The sequence below is a fragment of the Bubalus kerabau genome, chromosome 23 (genome assembly GCF_029407905.1).
Source record: "Bubalus kerabau isolate K-KA32 ecotype Philippines breed swamp buffalo chromosome 23, PCC_UOA_SB_1v2, whole genome shotgun sequence".
In the NCBI taxonomy this organism is placed as follows: domain Eukaryota; kingdom Metazoa; phylum Chordata; class Mammalia; order Artiodactyla; family Bovidae; genus Bubalus; species Bubalus kerabau.
This window is the reverse complement of record NC_073646.1, coordinates 39,822,076-39,835,925: the sequence shown is the minus strand read 5'-3', so window position 1 is coordinate 39,835,925 and position 13,850 is coordinate 39,822,076. Positions and strand designations below refer to the sequence as shown.

Sequence of the window (13,850 nt, the reverse complement as noted above, 5' to 3'; positions counted from 1 at the left end):
TGACTGGACCATGCTCCTTCCAAAGGCTCAAGAGGAGAATCTTTCCTTGATTCTTTTTATGTTGTGGGGAGTTGCCAGCAATCCTTGGGCTTCCTGGATGGCTCAGCAGTAAAGAATCTGCCTGTAATTCAGGAGCTGCAAAAGATGCAGGTTCAGTCCCTCGATTCAGAAGATCCCCTCTGGAGGAGGGCAAGGCAACCCACTCCAGTATTCTTGCCTGGAGAATTCCATGGACTGAGGAGCCTGGCGAGCTATAGTCCACAGGGTCCCAAAGAGTCAGACACGACTGAAGCGACTTAGCACAGACACACCAGCAATTTTGGGAGTTCCTTGGCCTGTAGCCACATATTCCAAGTTCTGCCTCTGGGGCCATCTTCCCTCTTTGCCTGTGTGTGTGTGTATCTCCTTTTTTGTGTGTGTGGGGCCTTACTTCCCTGATCAGGGATTGAACCTGCACCCTCAGCAGTGGAAGTGCCAAGTCCTAAGCAGTGGACTGCCAGAGAATTCCCTCTCCTCTTATAAAGACACCAGTCATGCTGGAGTTAAGATCCACCTTAGGCCAGCATGGCTTCATCTTAACTAATGACATCTGCTGAGACCTTGTTTCCAAATAAGGTCACATTCTGTGATACCAGGTGAACCTGAACGTTCAGGATACACTATTCAACTCAGTACATCAAGTTTCATATCAAACCCTCTCTGGGCATCATTTAGTATCCAGTTAGTACTGAGAGCACTCTGAGGGCAGACCACCATGGGGACAGGCACAATCTGTGCCTCGGAGAGCTCATGGTTTGGTCAGCCTTTAGGTACCACTCCAGACACACATATTAATGGAGTCCCCGTTGTTTAACCATGCAAGCCCCCATAGTGGAGCTCAACTCTGACTCAGGCAGGCGTGTGGGGGAGTTTCACGGAGGAGGCCCAGACCCTCCTGGCTGCCACGCCCCTTCCTTGTCTTCCCTTACAAGCCAGAATCAGGTTTGCTTTTCGCCGGGCCGGTGTGTTTATCTTCCTTGCACCACTGGCAAAGGGCAGGGCAGCAGCAGGCCCTCAATCAACATTATCAAATCAATGATGAATTAAATGCAATACTCTTGCCTGGAAAATCCTATGGATGAAGGTGCCTGGTGGGCTGCAGTCCATGGAGTCGCTAAGAGTTGGGCACGACTGAGCGACTTCACTTTCACTTTTCACTTTCATGCATTGGAGAAGGAAATGGCAACCCACTCCAGTGTTCTTGCCTGGAGAATCCCAGGGATGGCAGAGCCTGGCAGGCCGCCGTCTATGGAGTCGCACAGAGTCGGACACGACTGAAGGGACTTAGTAGTAGTAGTAGTATACAAGTACATGTCCAGCAGAGAGGAGCCATTCAGTGCTTACCAGCTGGAACCATCGTAATTCTTACTCATCCTAGTGAGGAAGGCGCTCCATGTGTCCTGGGATCCCCAATTCCAAGGAACACTTGAGCTGGAAATCACTGAGTGTGGGCCTTAAGGAGACGGGGAGAGGGACCGGCTCTGACGCCTCACTGCTCCTGTGCTATCACATGCCTTTCTGGGTTTGGGTGACACTTCCCTAAATAGCATCCACCAAGACGTGTAGGTGAACGGATAAATGAGTACAGTCCATCGAAACCATGGAATATTATTCAACACTCAAAAGAAATGAGCTATTGGGATTTCCCTGTGGCCCAATGGGTAAAAATCTGCCTGCCAATGCAGGGGACATGATTTGATCCCTGGTCTGGGAAGATTCCACGTGCTGCGGAGCAACTCAGCCCAAATGCCACAGCTACTCGGCCTGTGCTGTAGATCCCTCGAGCCGCAACTACTGAAGCCCATGAGCCTAGAGCTCAGCAACAGAGGAGTGACGACCCTGAGATGCCTGTGCTCTACAACTAGAGAGAAGCCCCCGCTGTCTGCAACTAGAGAAAGCCCAGTGCTGCAATGCAGACCCAGTGCAGCCAAAAATAAACAAAATACACATTTTTTAAAAAAATCTGGAAAAAAAAAAAAAAGAACGAAAGGAGCTATTAAGCTGTGAAAAGACATGGAGGAAACTTAGAAGCACATTACTGAGTGAAAGAAGCCAATCTGAAAAGGCTACATACTGTATGATTCCAACAACATGACATTCTGGAAAAGGCAGAAGTTATGGAGACAATAAAAAGATCAGGAATTGCCAGGAGTTGGGGGACCAGAAGAGGGAGGAACAGGCCAAGCACAGAGGACTTTTAGGGCGGGAAACTACTCTATGAGTGTACTGGCGGACGTCTGTGCAAACCCTACCAGGTAAACACCGAGAGCGAACCTGGATGTGAAGTATGGGTGACGTGCTGTGTCCGCGCAGGTTCATCAGTGGTGACAAAGGGGCAGCCCTGCTGGGGGTGTTGATGCTGGAGGCTATGCAAGCAGGGGCAGATGGGAAACGGCTTCTGCTCAGTTTTCCTGTGAACCCAAAACTGCTCTACAAATTAAAGTCTCTTATTTTTGAAATATGTACATCTGACCTTCTCACTCCTGAAGACCCTCCCTCCGTCTCTGCCTGTGCCACCCCCTCTGTTGGGCAGCTTTCACCCCAACTCTGACTCTCTTTCATTGTCCTCCCAACATCCTTTCCTCAGAAAGCAGTCCTGTTCTCCTCCGTCACTGTCCTTCCAAGTATTCCTCGAAGGCATTTACCCCAGTGGATAATTAAAGAACCATCAGTATGAGTTTTTGGCCCACATCTGTACTCCCACGGGGCCAGTGCCATCCACTAGAACTTTCTGTAAGGAGGAGAATGTGCCACAGCTGTGCTGCCCAGTGGGCACTGGAACTGTCGCTTGTGCCACTGATAAACTGAATTCTTGATTGTAAGTTTGTTCTTGTTCAGTCGCTAAGTCACATCCAACTCTTTGCCACCCCATGGACTGCAGCACGCCAGGCTTCCCTGTCCATGGGCTTCTCCAGGTAACAATACTGCCATTTCCTTCTCCAGGGGATCTTCCTGGAACAGGGATTGAACCCACATCGCCTGCATCAGGCAGGCGGATTCTTTACTACTGAGCCACCAGGTAAGCCCATAATTGTAATTTGTTTAAATGTGAATAGCCACCTGTGGCTTGAGGCCCCCTCGGGGACAGTGGGGCAAGACTGGACGCCCTCTGAGGGCAGGGACAATGTCAGGATATCACTGCTGAACACCCCTTCCTCCAGAACTGTGTCAGTGCTCGAAATACAAGTTGAATGATCAATAAGGTGAAGGAGTGAATGAAGGTATCAACCACCAGCAGGGGCTCTGAATGATCCCAGTCCCTGAACCCCTTGGGCGACTCAAACCACCTGCCACTGGCCCCCTAGAGCTCATGGCCTCAGTTCCCCCCAAAGAAGACGACTGGCCTCCAACAATGTCACCAGGGGCATGTGAGCCTCCCTCACCACTGGGCTCCAGGAAGACACATCAGGATGAAGGCAGTGACCTAAGGTTCTGAGCCCCTGCAACTTGCCAAGACTCCCCTCCCCTCAGGGCACCTGTTGGGGTGCAGTTCCCTCCAGGCAGAGGGTGCTTCTGGGAGGAGGGACGTTCTGGGCGGTGAGAGATGGTTTCGGTTCCTTAAGAAGGTGAAGCTCCAGTGTTCAGAGCGGCCTCACGGGGGAGCCAGCCACCTGGGAAAGCAGGGAGGAGACTCCAGGGTCAGAGAGGAGAAGCCCAAGGTCTGTACAAGAAGACAGCTGTTGGGGGGCTGAACCTTGCTTTGTCTGGCCTGTTGATCTCTCAGGCTTTCCAGATGTCAGGGTCAAGTTCCAGTGTCCTCATAAGGTGGGTGACCTGGAGCCGGTGTACCTGGCCTCGCTGAGACTCAGTTTTCTAATCTGTAGAATGGGTATAGGAGGAAGGTGGGAGGCAATCGGCACCCTCTGGCTTAACCCGGATGACCAGCCCAGCAGTGGGCCCTGGAGGGAAGGGGCGGCACCTGCAGGGTCAAACGTGTGTTTCCTTTCAAAGGGAAAGACTGAGGGGCACCTGCTCACAAGCACCCTTCCTGCTGTTACTGACGTTCTCATTTCTCAGGTGGGCATGTAGACAGTAACATGATTTTCCAGGGCCACGTAGAAAAGACACGTGGCCCCAAGCACCCTCCCATTCATCCCGGGCGTCTGTCCTCACTCAATCAGGGCCACTGCCTGAGACGGACACGCCCACACTCCACCTCCCCAGGTGACTCCTGGCCAGCTCACACACCCCTCCCACAGGAAGCCGTCTGAAGAAACCTCCTACTCAAGAGCCATGGCTACTCCCACCCCCCATCAACCAGATTTATGGTCCTTTATTACTTTATTTGTTGTTGGGAAAAGGCAAAATGATGACTGCTGCTTTTTTTGGTTACCTGTATTTTTTTTTTTTTAGCTTTGATGAGCTTGGATATATGGACGTGATGAATGGCCCCCATCTTCCCTGACCGACCCTGTGGTCTTCACTCAGCCTCTGCACTTTTTTCTTCTCACTGCCACTGGGCGTGGTAAGTTCCTATTTATTCTATCTTCCCCAGTGAACGGGAAGTCTCATGAGGGTAGGAAACAGCTGGTTTCTTCTCCACTGCAGCCCATTCTGGGCACAGACAGTGCTTGGAAGAAGAAAGGCAGGGAGGGAGGAAGAAAAGGAAAGGGGGAGCGGGTAAGAGGAATTTCCAGACTGACAGCTCCTCCAGGGCTGGGTCTGTGTCCAAGGCATCAGCATACAGTAGGCGCCCAACTCTTACTGAGGAATGAATAAGCAGTCCAAGGTGGAAACTTAACTTGTAGTTCCCAGAGTCCAGGACTCACCACCACCCCAGAATTAGACCAGAAGAATTAACTAGAACTGACCCAACCCTGGAGGGACTTCCCTTCTCAGCCCCTGCTTTCTGAGCCTCTGTCCTTGGCGTCCTGCTCTTCCTCTGGGCCAGGTGAAAGAGGCGGTCTACGATGCCCTGGAGAACAGGACCCCTTCTGAATGGCACGCTCTGCACCCGCCTGCTGTTTCATATACTGACCCAGGAAAACCTGCCCAGCGAGCCCAGGACTGTGGGCTCCTGTTTGGTTTTGGAAGCCATCAGGTCAATCAGTCCCCTTCCCAGCGCAAAGATAACCACCTTGCACTAACATTTCTCCTGTTCCTCCAGACCTGAAGTTGACCACAGCCCCTCAAGATGCTGGGCAAAAGTACATTCCTGAGGGTCTGCACCGTTTCTCCCGGAGATGGGAGGTGGTGTGTCATTCCGCCCCCAGGGGCCACAACTCCTAGTGGAGTGCTGGAGGGACCCCCCCCAGGTTCATGGAGGGGCGGGGCCCCTCAAGGCTAGCTATCTGGATTGACTTGGGGGCCGATTTCTGTTGCCTCTCACTCCCTCTAGAGATGGGGGGGCCCATCCCTCATAGGGGAACTTCACCCCTTTCCCTCCGTGTCAATTGCAGCTTCTAGCAGAGGGGAGGCCAGCCAGGATGGGAGAGGAGCCCCAGACTGACCTGAGGTGCCAGGGAGACCACGCCCTCCAGGAGTGGGGAATCAGCTGGGAGGCGGGCTGTGGCCCCCCCACAGGGTCTTGGGAGAACTGGGGCAACCTGCACTTGAAATTGGGAACCCTCCAGTCCCAAGAACAGATACAGACCTTGGCCAAGTGCACCCAGAGCCATCTCTGCCAACCCCACAGCCCCTCACCCACAGGTTGGGGTGGGTGCCCTGCGGACCTATAGAAAGATCCCCCTCCCGTGGGGGTCACTCCAGGTGAATGGGCAGGTGTTGCCCTTGGGCTCAGCCTCAGGTTCTTAAGGTGAGGAGAAAGTCTCTGACTTTTGGAGGCCGTGCCCCCATTCCAAGATAGAAAGTCACAAATGTCCCCCCACCCAATCACAGGAGGTGGGTATAAAGACTCCCAACTTCAGGCCTCCCGACTATTCAAGCATCTCAATATCAGAACCAGTGCGAAATGGGGATACTAGGGCCAGGCCATGGAATTTATCTCAAACATGAGAGGCTAGAATCCTTAACTCCTCCCCCATGACCCTCCAAGAACCCCCAGGGAAAGGTGTCTCCCACTGCCCCACCCTTGTCCCCAACAACAACTAACCAGTTGTGTGTTTAAGGTGTGCACTTTATTGAACTGGTCTCAAGTCAGTGTACAGGAAAGCCCTGACTGCCTCCGCACCTCAACCCACTCCCAAGGGGACCAAAAGCCTTCATACATCTCAAGTTGAGGGACAAAAAAAGGGGGCCATGATGGCTGACCATTCAAAATAAAACAAACAAAAAGAACAAGTATTAAGGCGAAGATTAAAAACAAAATTTTTTTTGGAGTACATAATTTACACAAAAGCGATCACCTCCCCTGTGTGGACTCGGGCGAGGACTGGCCCCTTCTCCTTAGAGAGAAGCAGGGTGGCTTTTGGGAAGGCAAAGGACTTCCTGTAACAATGCATCTCGCAATATTTGGAATGACTATTAAAAAAAAAAAAAAAACAAAAAAAAAACCCATGTACAATCAAAGTCCTCGGCCACATTGTAGAACTTTGGGGATGCTCGATCCAACCGACTGCTGTCACCTTCACCGTTCCAGTTTTTAAATCCTGAGTCAAGCGCCAAAAAAAAAAAAAAAAAAAATCAAAAAAGACAAAAAAAAAAATAAAGCCATGCCAATCTCATCTCGTTTTCTGCGCAAGTTAGGTTTTGTCAAGAAAAAGGGTGTAACGCAGCTAACAGTCCGCCTAGAAGCATTTGCGGTGGACGATGGAGGGGCCGGACTCGTCGTACTCCTGCTTGCTGATCCACATCTGCTGGAAGGTGGACAGCGAGGCCAAGATGGAGCCGCCAATCCACACAGAGTACTTGCGCTCAGGGGGCGCGATGATCTGGAGAGAGAAGGGGGCAGTGAGGGCCCTGGCGTCATCTCCCCGGTACCCACGGGACCCGAGCAAGGCGGTCCGCCTTGACAACCACCACGCCCATCTGCACCGTCCGGCTCCGGATGGGCGCTCACCTTGATCTTCATTGTGCTGGGTGCCAGGGCAGTGATCTCTTTCTGCATCCTGTCCGCGATGCCGGGGTACATGGTGGTCCCGCCGGACAGCACTGTGTTGGCGTAGAGGTCCTTGCGGATGTCGACATCACACTTCATGATGGAATTGAAGGTAGTTTCGTGAATACCGCAGGATTCCATGCCTGGGGAGAGAGAGAAGGCAGACTTAGCCTCCAGTGTGGCCACAGGGTGACCTTCGTGTGGGGCGGGCAGGGCGGGCCTTCTCACTCACCCAGGAAGGAAGGCTGGAAGAGAGCCTCAGGGCAGCGGAACCGCTCATTGCCGATGGTGATGACCTGCCCGTCAGGAAGCTCGTAGCTCTTCTCCAGGGAGGAGCTGGAGGCCGCGGTGGCCATCTCCTGCTCGAAGTCCAGGGCCACGTAGCAGAGCTTCTCCTTGATGTCACGGACGATTTCCCGCTCGGCCGTGGTGGTGAAGCTGTAGCCACGCTCCGTGAGGATCTTCATGAGGTAGTCCGTCAGGTCCCGGCCAGCCAGGTCCAGACGCAGGATGGCATGGGGAAGGGCGTACCCCTCGTAGATGGGCACCGTGTGGGTGACCCCGTCACCGGAGTCCATCACGATGCCAGTGGTGCGGCCAGAGGCGTACAGGGACAGCACGGCCTGGATGGCCACGTACATGGCAGGGGTGTTGAAGGTCTCGAACATGATCTGTAGGAAGACACGGGCCACGTCATACTTGGGACGCCACAAGGGGCAGTCAAGCCAGACTGGGGACATGCAGAAGAGTGCAAGGAACACAGCTAAGTGTGCTGGGGATCCCAGGATGGGGATTCACTTCAGAACGTATTGTGCACCTACTGAATACACACTCCAAGGCTGCCTGGCAGCAACCTCGGTTGGCTTTTGTCACACGAGCCAGGGTTAGTACCTACACCCACAGCACTTTATGCTTTCAACACCTAGTCAGAAAGGCAAACACCAGGAAAAGATTCCATCTGGGGAAAAGCAAATAGAACCTGCAGAGTTCCAAAGGAGACTCAGCTCAGAGAAGAAAGTCCTAGGGAAATGGCAGAAGAGAGAATAAGTGAGAAAGGGCGTGGCAAAGAAAGGCAAGAAAGGAGGGGCGCGGAGGCAAGGCCGGGCGGCCCACTGACCTGGGTCATTTTTTCACGGTTGGCCTTGGGGTTCAGGGGGGCCTCGGTCAGCAGCACGGGGTGCTCCTCAGGGGCCACACGGAGCTCGTTGTAGAAGGTGTGGTGCCAGATCTTCTCCATGTCGTCCCAGTTGGTGACGATGCCGTGCTCAATGGGGTACTTGAGGGTCAGGATGCCTCTCTTGCTCTGAGCCTCATCCCCCACGTACGAGTCCTTCTGGCCCATGCCCACCATTACGCCCTGCAGAGAGGAGCGAGGAGGCGCCTTCAGCTCCGGCCAAGTCCCACCGACCCCCACCACCCACCCAGAAAGCCTAAAAGGCCTCCCTTCACCCTCCTCCCCGCCAGCTCCGAAGACCTCAGGACCCACCCACCAAGCCAGACCCCCGGCTGGCGCCATACCTGGTGCCGGGGGCGCCCCACGATGGAGGGGAAGACGGCCCGGGGAGCATCGTCGCCCGCGAAGCCGGCCTTGCACATGCCGGAGCCGTTGTCGACCACGAGCGCAGCAATATCATCATCCATGGCGAACTGTGGGGACAACCGGGGGGTAAACCGAGATGTAGGAGGGTGTAGGGCGCGGCCGCCCCCGCCCTACCCACTTCCGGCGCAGAGCGCCTTCGAGCCGCTAGGGGGCGCCGGCGCGCGCGCGCCCAGATTAGGGACAAAGGAAGCCGGGCGGCCGCGTTATTACCATAAAAGGTAAACGCGGGTTGGAGGCGGCCCCCGCGGCGCGCGGCAGGAAGCCAGGCCTCCGCCCCCTCCCCACCCGGCGCCAGCCCCGCCCCGCCAGCGCCACCCGGCCGGCGCGCGGCGGCGGCCACGCCCGCCAGGCGGCCTGCGGCGCGGGGAGGAAGTGCGCGCAGGCGCTCTCGCGCCGCGGCGGCCCCACCCCTTCCGGCCGGCCGCCCCGCCGTCGCTTCCCGAACCTAGCGCGCACGCGCACGCGCAGAAGCGCCTCCCCCGCCCCCACTCCGCCGGGCTGCGCCGCCGCGCCCACCCTCCCTCCCCGCCGCCGCCCCGGGATCGCCCGGGAGGAGCAAAGCCGCCCGCTCGCGGACAGAGATCCAGGGCGTCCGTTCCCGGCCGCGATGGAGCGCGCCCCGAGCGCAACTCCAGCCCCGAGCGAGAGGCGCGCAGGAGCCCGCTCTCTGCAGCCCGGCGGCCGTCCACGGGGGCCGGGGAGCCGGGGGGGCCCTCTTGCCCGGAGGAGGCGCCGGGCCCCCGGCGCAGCAGCGGCACGGCCGGCGCGGGGGGCCTCTTACCTGGTTGCGGTGTCGACCGGCGGCGAAGGCGGAGCGGCGAAGGCGAGAGGCCTGTGCTAGCGGGGCGGACGCGGTCTCGGCGGTGGCTGCGCCTCGCGCCGCCGGGTTATATAGGGCGCCGCCGCGGCCGCTCGAGCCATAAAAGGCAACTTTCGAAACGGCGGGCTCTGATTGGCCCCGCGCCGCTCACTCACCGGCCTCGCCGCACAGTGCAGCATTTTTTTTTTTTTTTTTTTACCCCCCTCTCCCCTCCTTTTGCAAAAAAAAGAAAGAGATGGACTGGGAGAGAGCGAGAGCGAGATTGAGGAAGACGAGGGAGAGTTTTGGCGTTGGCCGCCCTGGGGTGCTGGGCGGCCCCACGGGCAGTGGGTGCGAGCCCCGGGCCGCCGCCCCGCCGAGCTGTTGCGCCGGGTCCGGCCCCGCGTGGCCAGGCCCGCACCCGGCCTGCTTCTGTCTCTGCGGGACACCCCCCCCCAACCTCAGGCCCCTCTGGGTGTGCGTGCCCCAGGGCAGTGAGCGCCCAGGTGGGCAAGGGTCGGCACAGATGCCAGGGTCCCTGGTCGCTGTGGGTGCATGCTTAGGGAACAGATTGGGGGTGGGGGGGGTGGGCAGAGAGCCCTCCGCCCTTACCAACATTAGCTCAACTGTCCAGAAAGCCTGGGTTACAGGAGGGCCTCTGGGGGTGTTCCGCTTGCTAAGTGGGTGTTCTCAGTGTGCTAAGAGGGCCATTATTACTCAGACCTGGGGCTCAGAGCTGTGTTGACACCGGGGACTCAGGGGGCTTGTGGCCATTTAACAGGGACTTCAGGACCCCGGTTCCCAGGGACAGGGCAGCCCTCCCCCCACCCACCCAGGGGCCAGCGGCTGGCCAAGCCTCCCCTGCTGCAGGACTGGACAGGGGTGGGATCTGTAGAACGGAGGAACCGTTTCTATGGAGCTGGGCTGCCTCAGAACTGCCTGGTCACACCCAGCCAAGGCCAACCCTGGGCCGTTAACCCGGGCAGCTGCCAAGCTCTACTGGGTGCAGGCAGGCAGGGCCATTCAGTGCAGCCCTGGGGCCCGGGCCCCATTGTCCATCGTCTGCCTGTCACGTGCAGCTGAATTGCCCTGGACCATCTGGAGGCCACCAAGCACTGGGGAAGGACACTCAGCCTGCCAGCGAGGAGTGAGGGAGCTGGGGGAGCAGTGACAGTCCCTGAAGACCAGCTGCCCTCAGCCAAGACCCAGAACACCTGCGCCTACCCTGGGCCTCCCCTCAAACATTGGGTGCTCTGCAGTGTTCTGGGTGGTTCCCTAATCTGAGCCCTGCCAGTCTAGCAGGGAGAGCTTGCCCCCTCCCCCCAGAGGGTGGACAGCAGTGGTCAGCGTTTGGCAAAGAGGCACCCAAGAGGCCGTAGAATCCCAGAGGGGCACCTGGCCCAGCCTGGGGGAACACGCAGCTTCTCAGAGGTGGTGACACGCTGAATTCTCACACAGAGGAGAGGGTGGTCCGGGTGGGGGCCTGCCTGTCCCCAGGGGTCTGTGTGCAGGCACCCCAGGCCTGCCTAGGGCTTTGCTACACATAGTAGGTGCTCACTGAGTATGTGTTGAAACCAGCAAAAGATTAGTCCATATATGGATGTGGAATCTGGCCAGGGAAGAGACAGCTTGGTCCAGCCCACTGCAGGAGGCCGGTAGCAGGGCCTTTGAAGGTTGCCGAGGCCACAAACAGGTAGAAAGAGTGACCAGCTCTCAGCACGCAGCAGAGCCCTGGGGGCTTAGAGCCGCAGGCTGGCATTCCCAGGGAACTGCTCTCGACAGCTCCCCCAGCACCACCCCAGGCCTGGGTGAATGTTTCCAATCCGTCCACTCCCTGCCTTCCAGGGACCAGATTGCCCTGTCCCTGGCCTTGTGTCTCAGTCACGGGCATTTGGCCAGCTACCCTGGGACCTGCCAGCCCTGTGATTCAGGAGCTGTGGTGGGAATCGGGGAGGGGGGAGGGTGGGGTGAAGCCTCTTTGCTGCCCATTGATGAGAGCTGTTCACTGAGCCTGGTGGGGTGCCGGACAGACTGGAATCAGGCCGTGGGGCAACACGTGGGAGACTCCGGTGGCCTCCGACAGCTCTGTGGGCTGGAGATCGAGGCCGGTCCCTGGGATGCAGGGCCTGGGCTGCCATCGCGCCTCTTCTCAAGTGAGGGGGCCCCACCCACCCACCGCGGGCTGGAGGACTCCTGGCCGTCTCTGTCTGCAGCAGCCTGGTGGTCTCCTATGCATCCTTCAAGGCCCATCCCAGAAGACCCCTCCCTTGAGGGAGTCCTCTGGGATCTGCAGCATACACCTCCGTCCCACCAAAGGCAACTGCACAGGGCCAGCCTCGCTGACCAGAGGCGAGTCCTTCCAGGTCTCTGTCCAACGTCCATCTCCCCATCTCCTCCCACCGAACCCCCCGCCCAGGGCTCCAATCTCAGTGCATCAGTGACCCCCGCTGGGTGTCCTCGGCCTTGAGAAAGGACCCTGGGAAGATGGGGGTGGCGGGCGGTGGCTGGGTCGCCAGCCTGGGGGGCAGGGAGGAGCTGAGAGAGAGGCAGCAGGAGGGAAAGAGGAAGTGGAGCAGCGGAGGAAGAGGGAGGAGGCGCGCAGGAGAGGAAGTGAGCAGGTCCTCTGCCCGCTCGAGGGAACTTTGCCCTTGCAGGGAGTTTTCCGAGCTGTCACTGGGGCAGGCCGGCACCCAGCCCCCGGGGCCCTTAGGCGGCTCAGCCAATGGCGACGGCACTTGCGTTTCTGGTACTTTTTTTTTTTTCTTCTTTCCCTCTTGCAGTTCCCCTCCCCGAGGGGCCTCCAGGCCAGAGGACCTTTATAGCCCATACCAGAGGACCACTCCCCACCTTCCTCCAGAGCCCGCCCCCACGCTGCCGCCCTGCCCTAGGGGACCCCAGGCTCCATTTTTCTGTGGTAGAGAGAGGGGAGGAGACCTTCTGTATCAGACTGTTGGCTCCAGGAGGGCAGTGACCCTGCGATGGGTTCCCCACAAGGGGCAACTGGTGAACCAGGGGCGATATTCCAGCAAGCACAGCCGTTCCTACAGATGAGGCTACTGAGGCCCAGAGTCTGGAGTGAAGGGCTCTGGGTGTAGGGCCTGGAGGCCACTCACTGCCCCTCCCTGGGTAAAAATGTCCCTAGGGATGGGGATCAAAGGCTGCTCCACAGTGTAAATTCCTGGGTCCCAACCACCTCCTCAGCGCTTATCTCCCGAGGCCTGGAGAAAGCAGGCAGAGCCCCTGGTCACAGGACAGTGGGTCCTGAGCCCCCAAGCCTGCTGTTTCCCTGCCCCGTCCCCTGCTCCTGGGATGGTCTCAAGAAGCGATTCTGGACCTTGGGTTTCTGAGGTCCTGGGAGGGACTGGGCTTGAGGTTCCTCTTGTCTCCTCCCCAACCTTTTCCCTTGGCCTGCCTGCCCCCTCCAGGAAGCCTCCCTTGACTGCCTCCCTCCTCTGGCGTAACAGCAGCAGCTCTCCCGCTCAAGAGAGGGGAAGTGACCCAGTGAGGATTCCACAGCAAGAGCGAGCACAGGCAGGTGCCCGGCCTCCTGGATCATGCCGCTCCTGAATCCCGCACACCAGCACCAACCAGCCAGGCATGTTTCCAGGGAGGAACAGCCCCAGACAACACCCCAAATAAAGCAAGTGCTGGTGCCCCAGACGGAAGCAGAGAGGCAAGGCCCTCTGAGGAGGTCCCCAGCCAGCCAAAGGGGAGCCTAGAGGCGGGAGGGCTGGGCCGGACCTCGTGCTCTTGGGCCTCAGCCAGGCCTTGGTCCCCACCCCAGCCAGGCCTCTAGCCAGAGTTTCTCCCGGGGCCAGTACCGGGCAGCTTCCAGCGCCTCAGCCCGCCCTGGGCCTCCCCGCCTCCCTGAGGCTCATCTACTCAAGGGGGATCCCTGCCCCAGAGAAACCGGGAACTTCTGACCCTCCTTGGGAGTGTTTTAAAAAATCCTTCAAAACTACCCTCTCTCTTCCTGTCCCCCAGGGCACCCAGAGAAAAGCCGCCCTCCTGGGAAGTTCCCAGCCTGGCTTATTTGGTTGAATTTTTTCAGAAACAGACATGAGGTTCCGTGGGCATCCCCCCTCTACACACACGCAGCTGAGCCCCTGCTGATCCCTCGGCCCTTCTGCCAGGAGGGCTAGTTGCCCCCCTCCCTGAGAAGCGGCGGTGAGACGGGGAGCCCCCGAGGGGGTCTGACGGCTGTCCCAGGCAGACTGGGGGCATCCCGGTCTCAGGCGCCCACCCCAGGGGGTGTGTAGGCCTTTGAGGGCCTGGGTCCACGTCCGCCCACCGGGAGTAGCTGGTGACCTGCCCCCGGTCACTCAAGTCAGTGCTCTGGCGCCCCTGGTTTTCCGGCCAGCGGCCTGAGAAGCCGGGTGACCAGGTGGAACCAAGTAGGGTGGGGTCAGCAGCAA

General features: G+C 58.2%; 1 protein-coding gene and 1 long non-coding RNA gene across 3 annotated transcripts; one reads left to right on the top strand and one right to left on the bottom strand.

The window, feature by feature from the left end:
• Positions 1-6,094: 6,094 nt before the first annotated feature.
• ACTB (actin beta) lies at positions 6,095-9,499 on the bottom strand. Of its 2 annotated transcripts, XM_055562687.1 has the most exons (6): positions 9,418-9,499; positions 8,555-8,683; positions 8,154-8,393; positions 7,269-7,707; positions 6,998-7,179; positions 6,095-6,869 (listed from the first exon to the last, which is right to left on the bottom strand). In XM_055562687.1, the coding sequence occupies exons 2-6, from the start codon at positions 8,675-8,677 to the stop codon at positions 6,726-6,728; spliced, it is 1,128 nt and encodes a 375-aa protein (XP_055418662.1). In that variant the 5' UTR covers positions 8,678-8,683; positions 9,418-9,499; the 3' UTR covers positions 6,095-6,725. The 2 variants fall into 2 exon arrangements, with proteins under 2 accessions (XP_055418662.1, XP_055418663.1); XM_055562688.1 differs by lacking the exons at positions 8,555-8,683; positions 9,418-9,499 and adding an exon at positions 8,016-8,056 and having other exon boundaries at positions 8,154-8,229.
• Positions 9,500-9,556: 57 nt separating this feature from the next.
• Positions 9,557-13,461, top strand: LOC129638115 (uncharacterized). The gene is made up of 2 exons (XR_008707703.1): positions 9,557-12,181; positions 12,861-13,461. It is a non-coding gene; the product is annotated as an uncharacterized LOC129638115 (long non-coding RNA).
• The last annotated feature ends 389 nt before the right edge of the window (positions 13,462-13,850 follow it).

Bases quoted from the DNA above. Each gene is read 5' to 3' on its own strand.
- ACTB (XM_055562687.1), bottom strand. From the start codon at position 8,677: ATGGATGATGATATTGCTGCGCTCGTGGTCGACAACGGCTCCGGCATG. The intron at 8,394-8,554 runs GTATGGCGCCAG...TCCTCTCTGCAG, and splicing joins TGGGGCGCCCCCGGCACCAG to GGCGTAATGGTGGGCATGGG. The intron at 7,708-8,153 runs GTCAGTGGGCCG...GTCTTCCTACAG, and splicing joins ACCGTGAAAAAATGACCCAG to ATCATGTTCGAGACCTTCAA.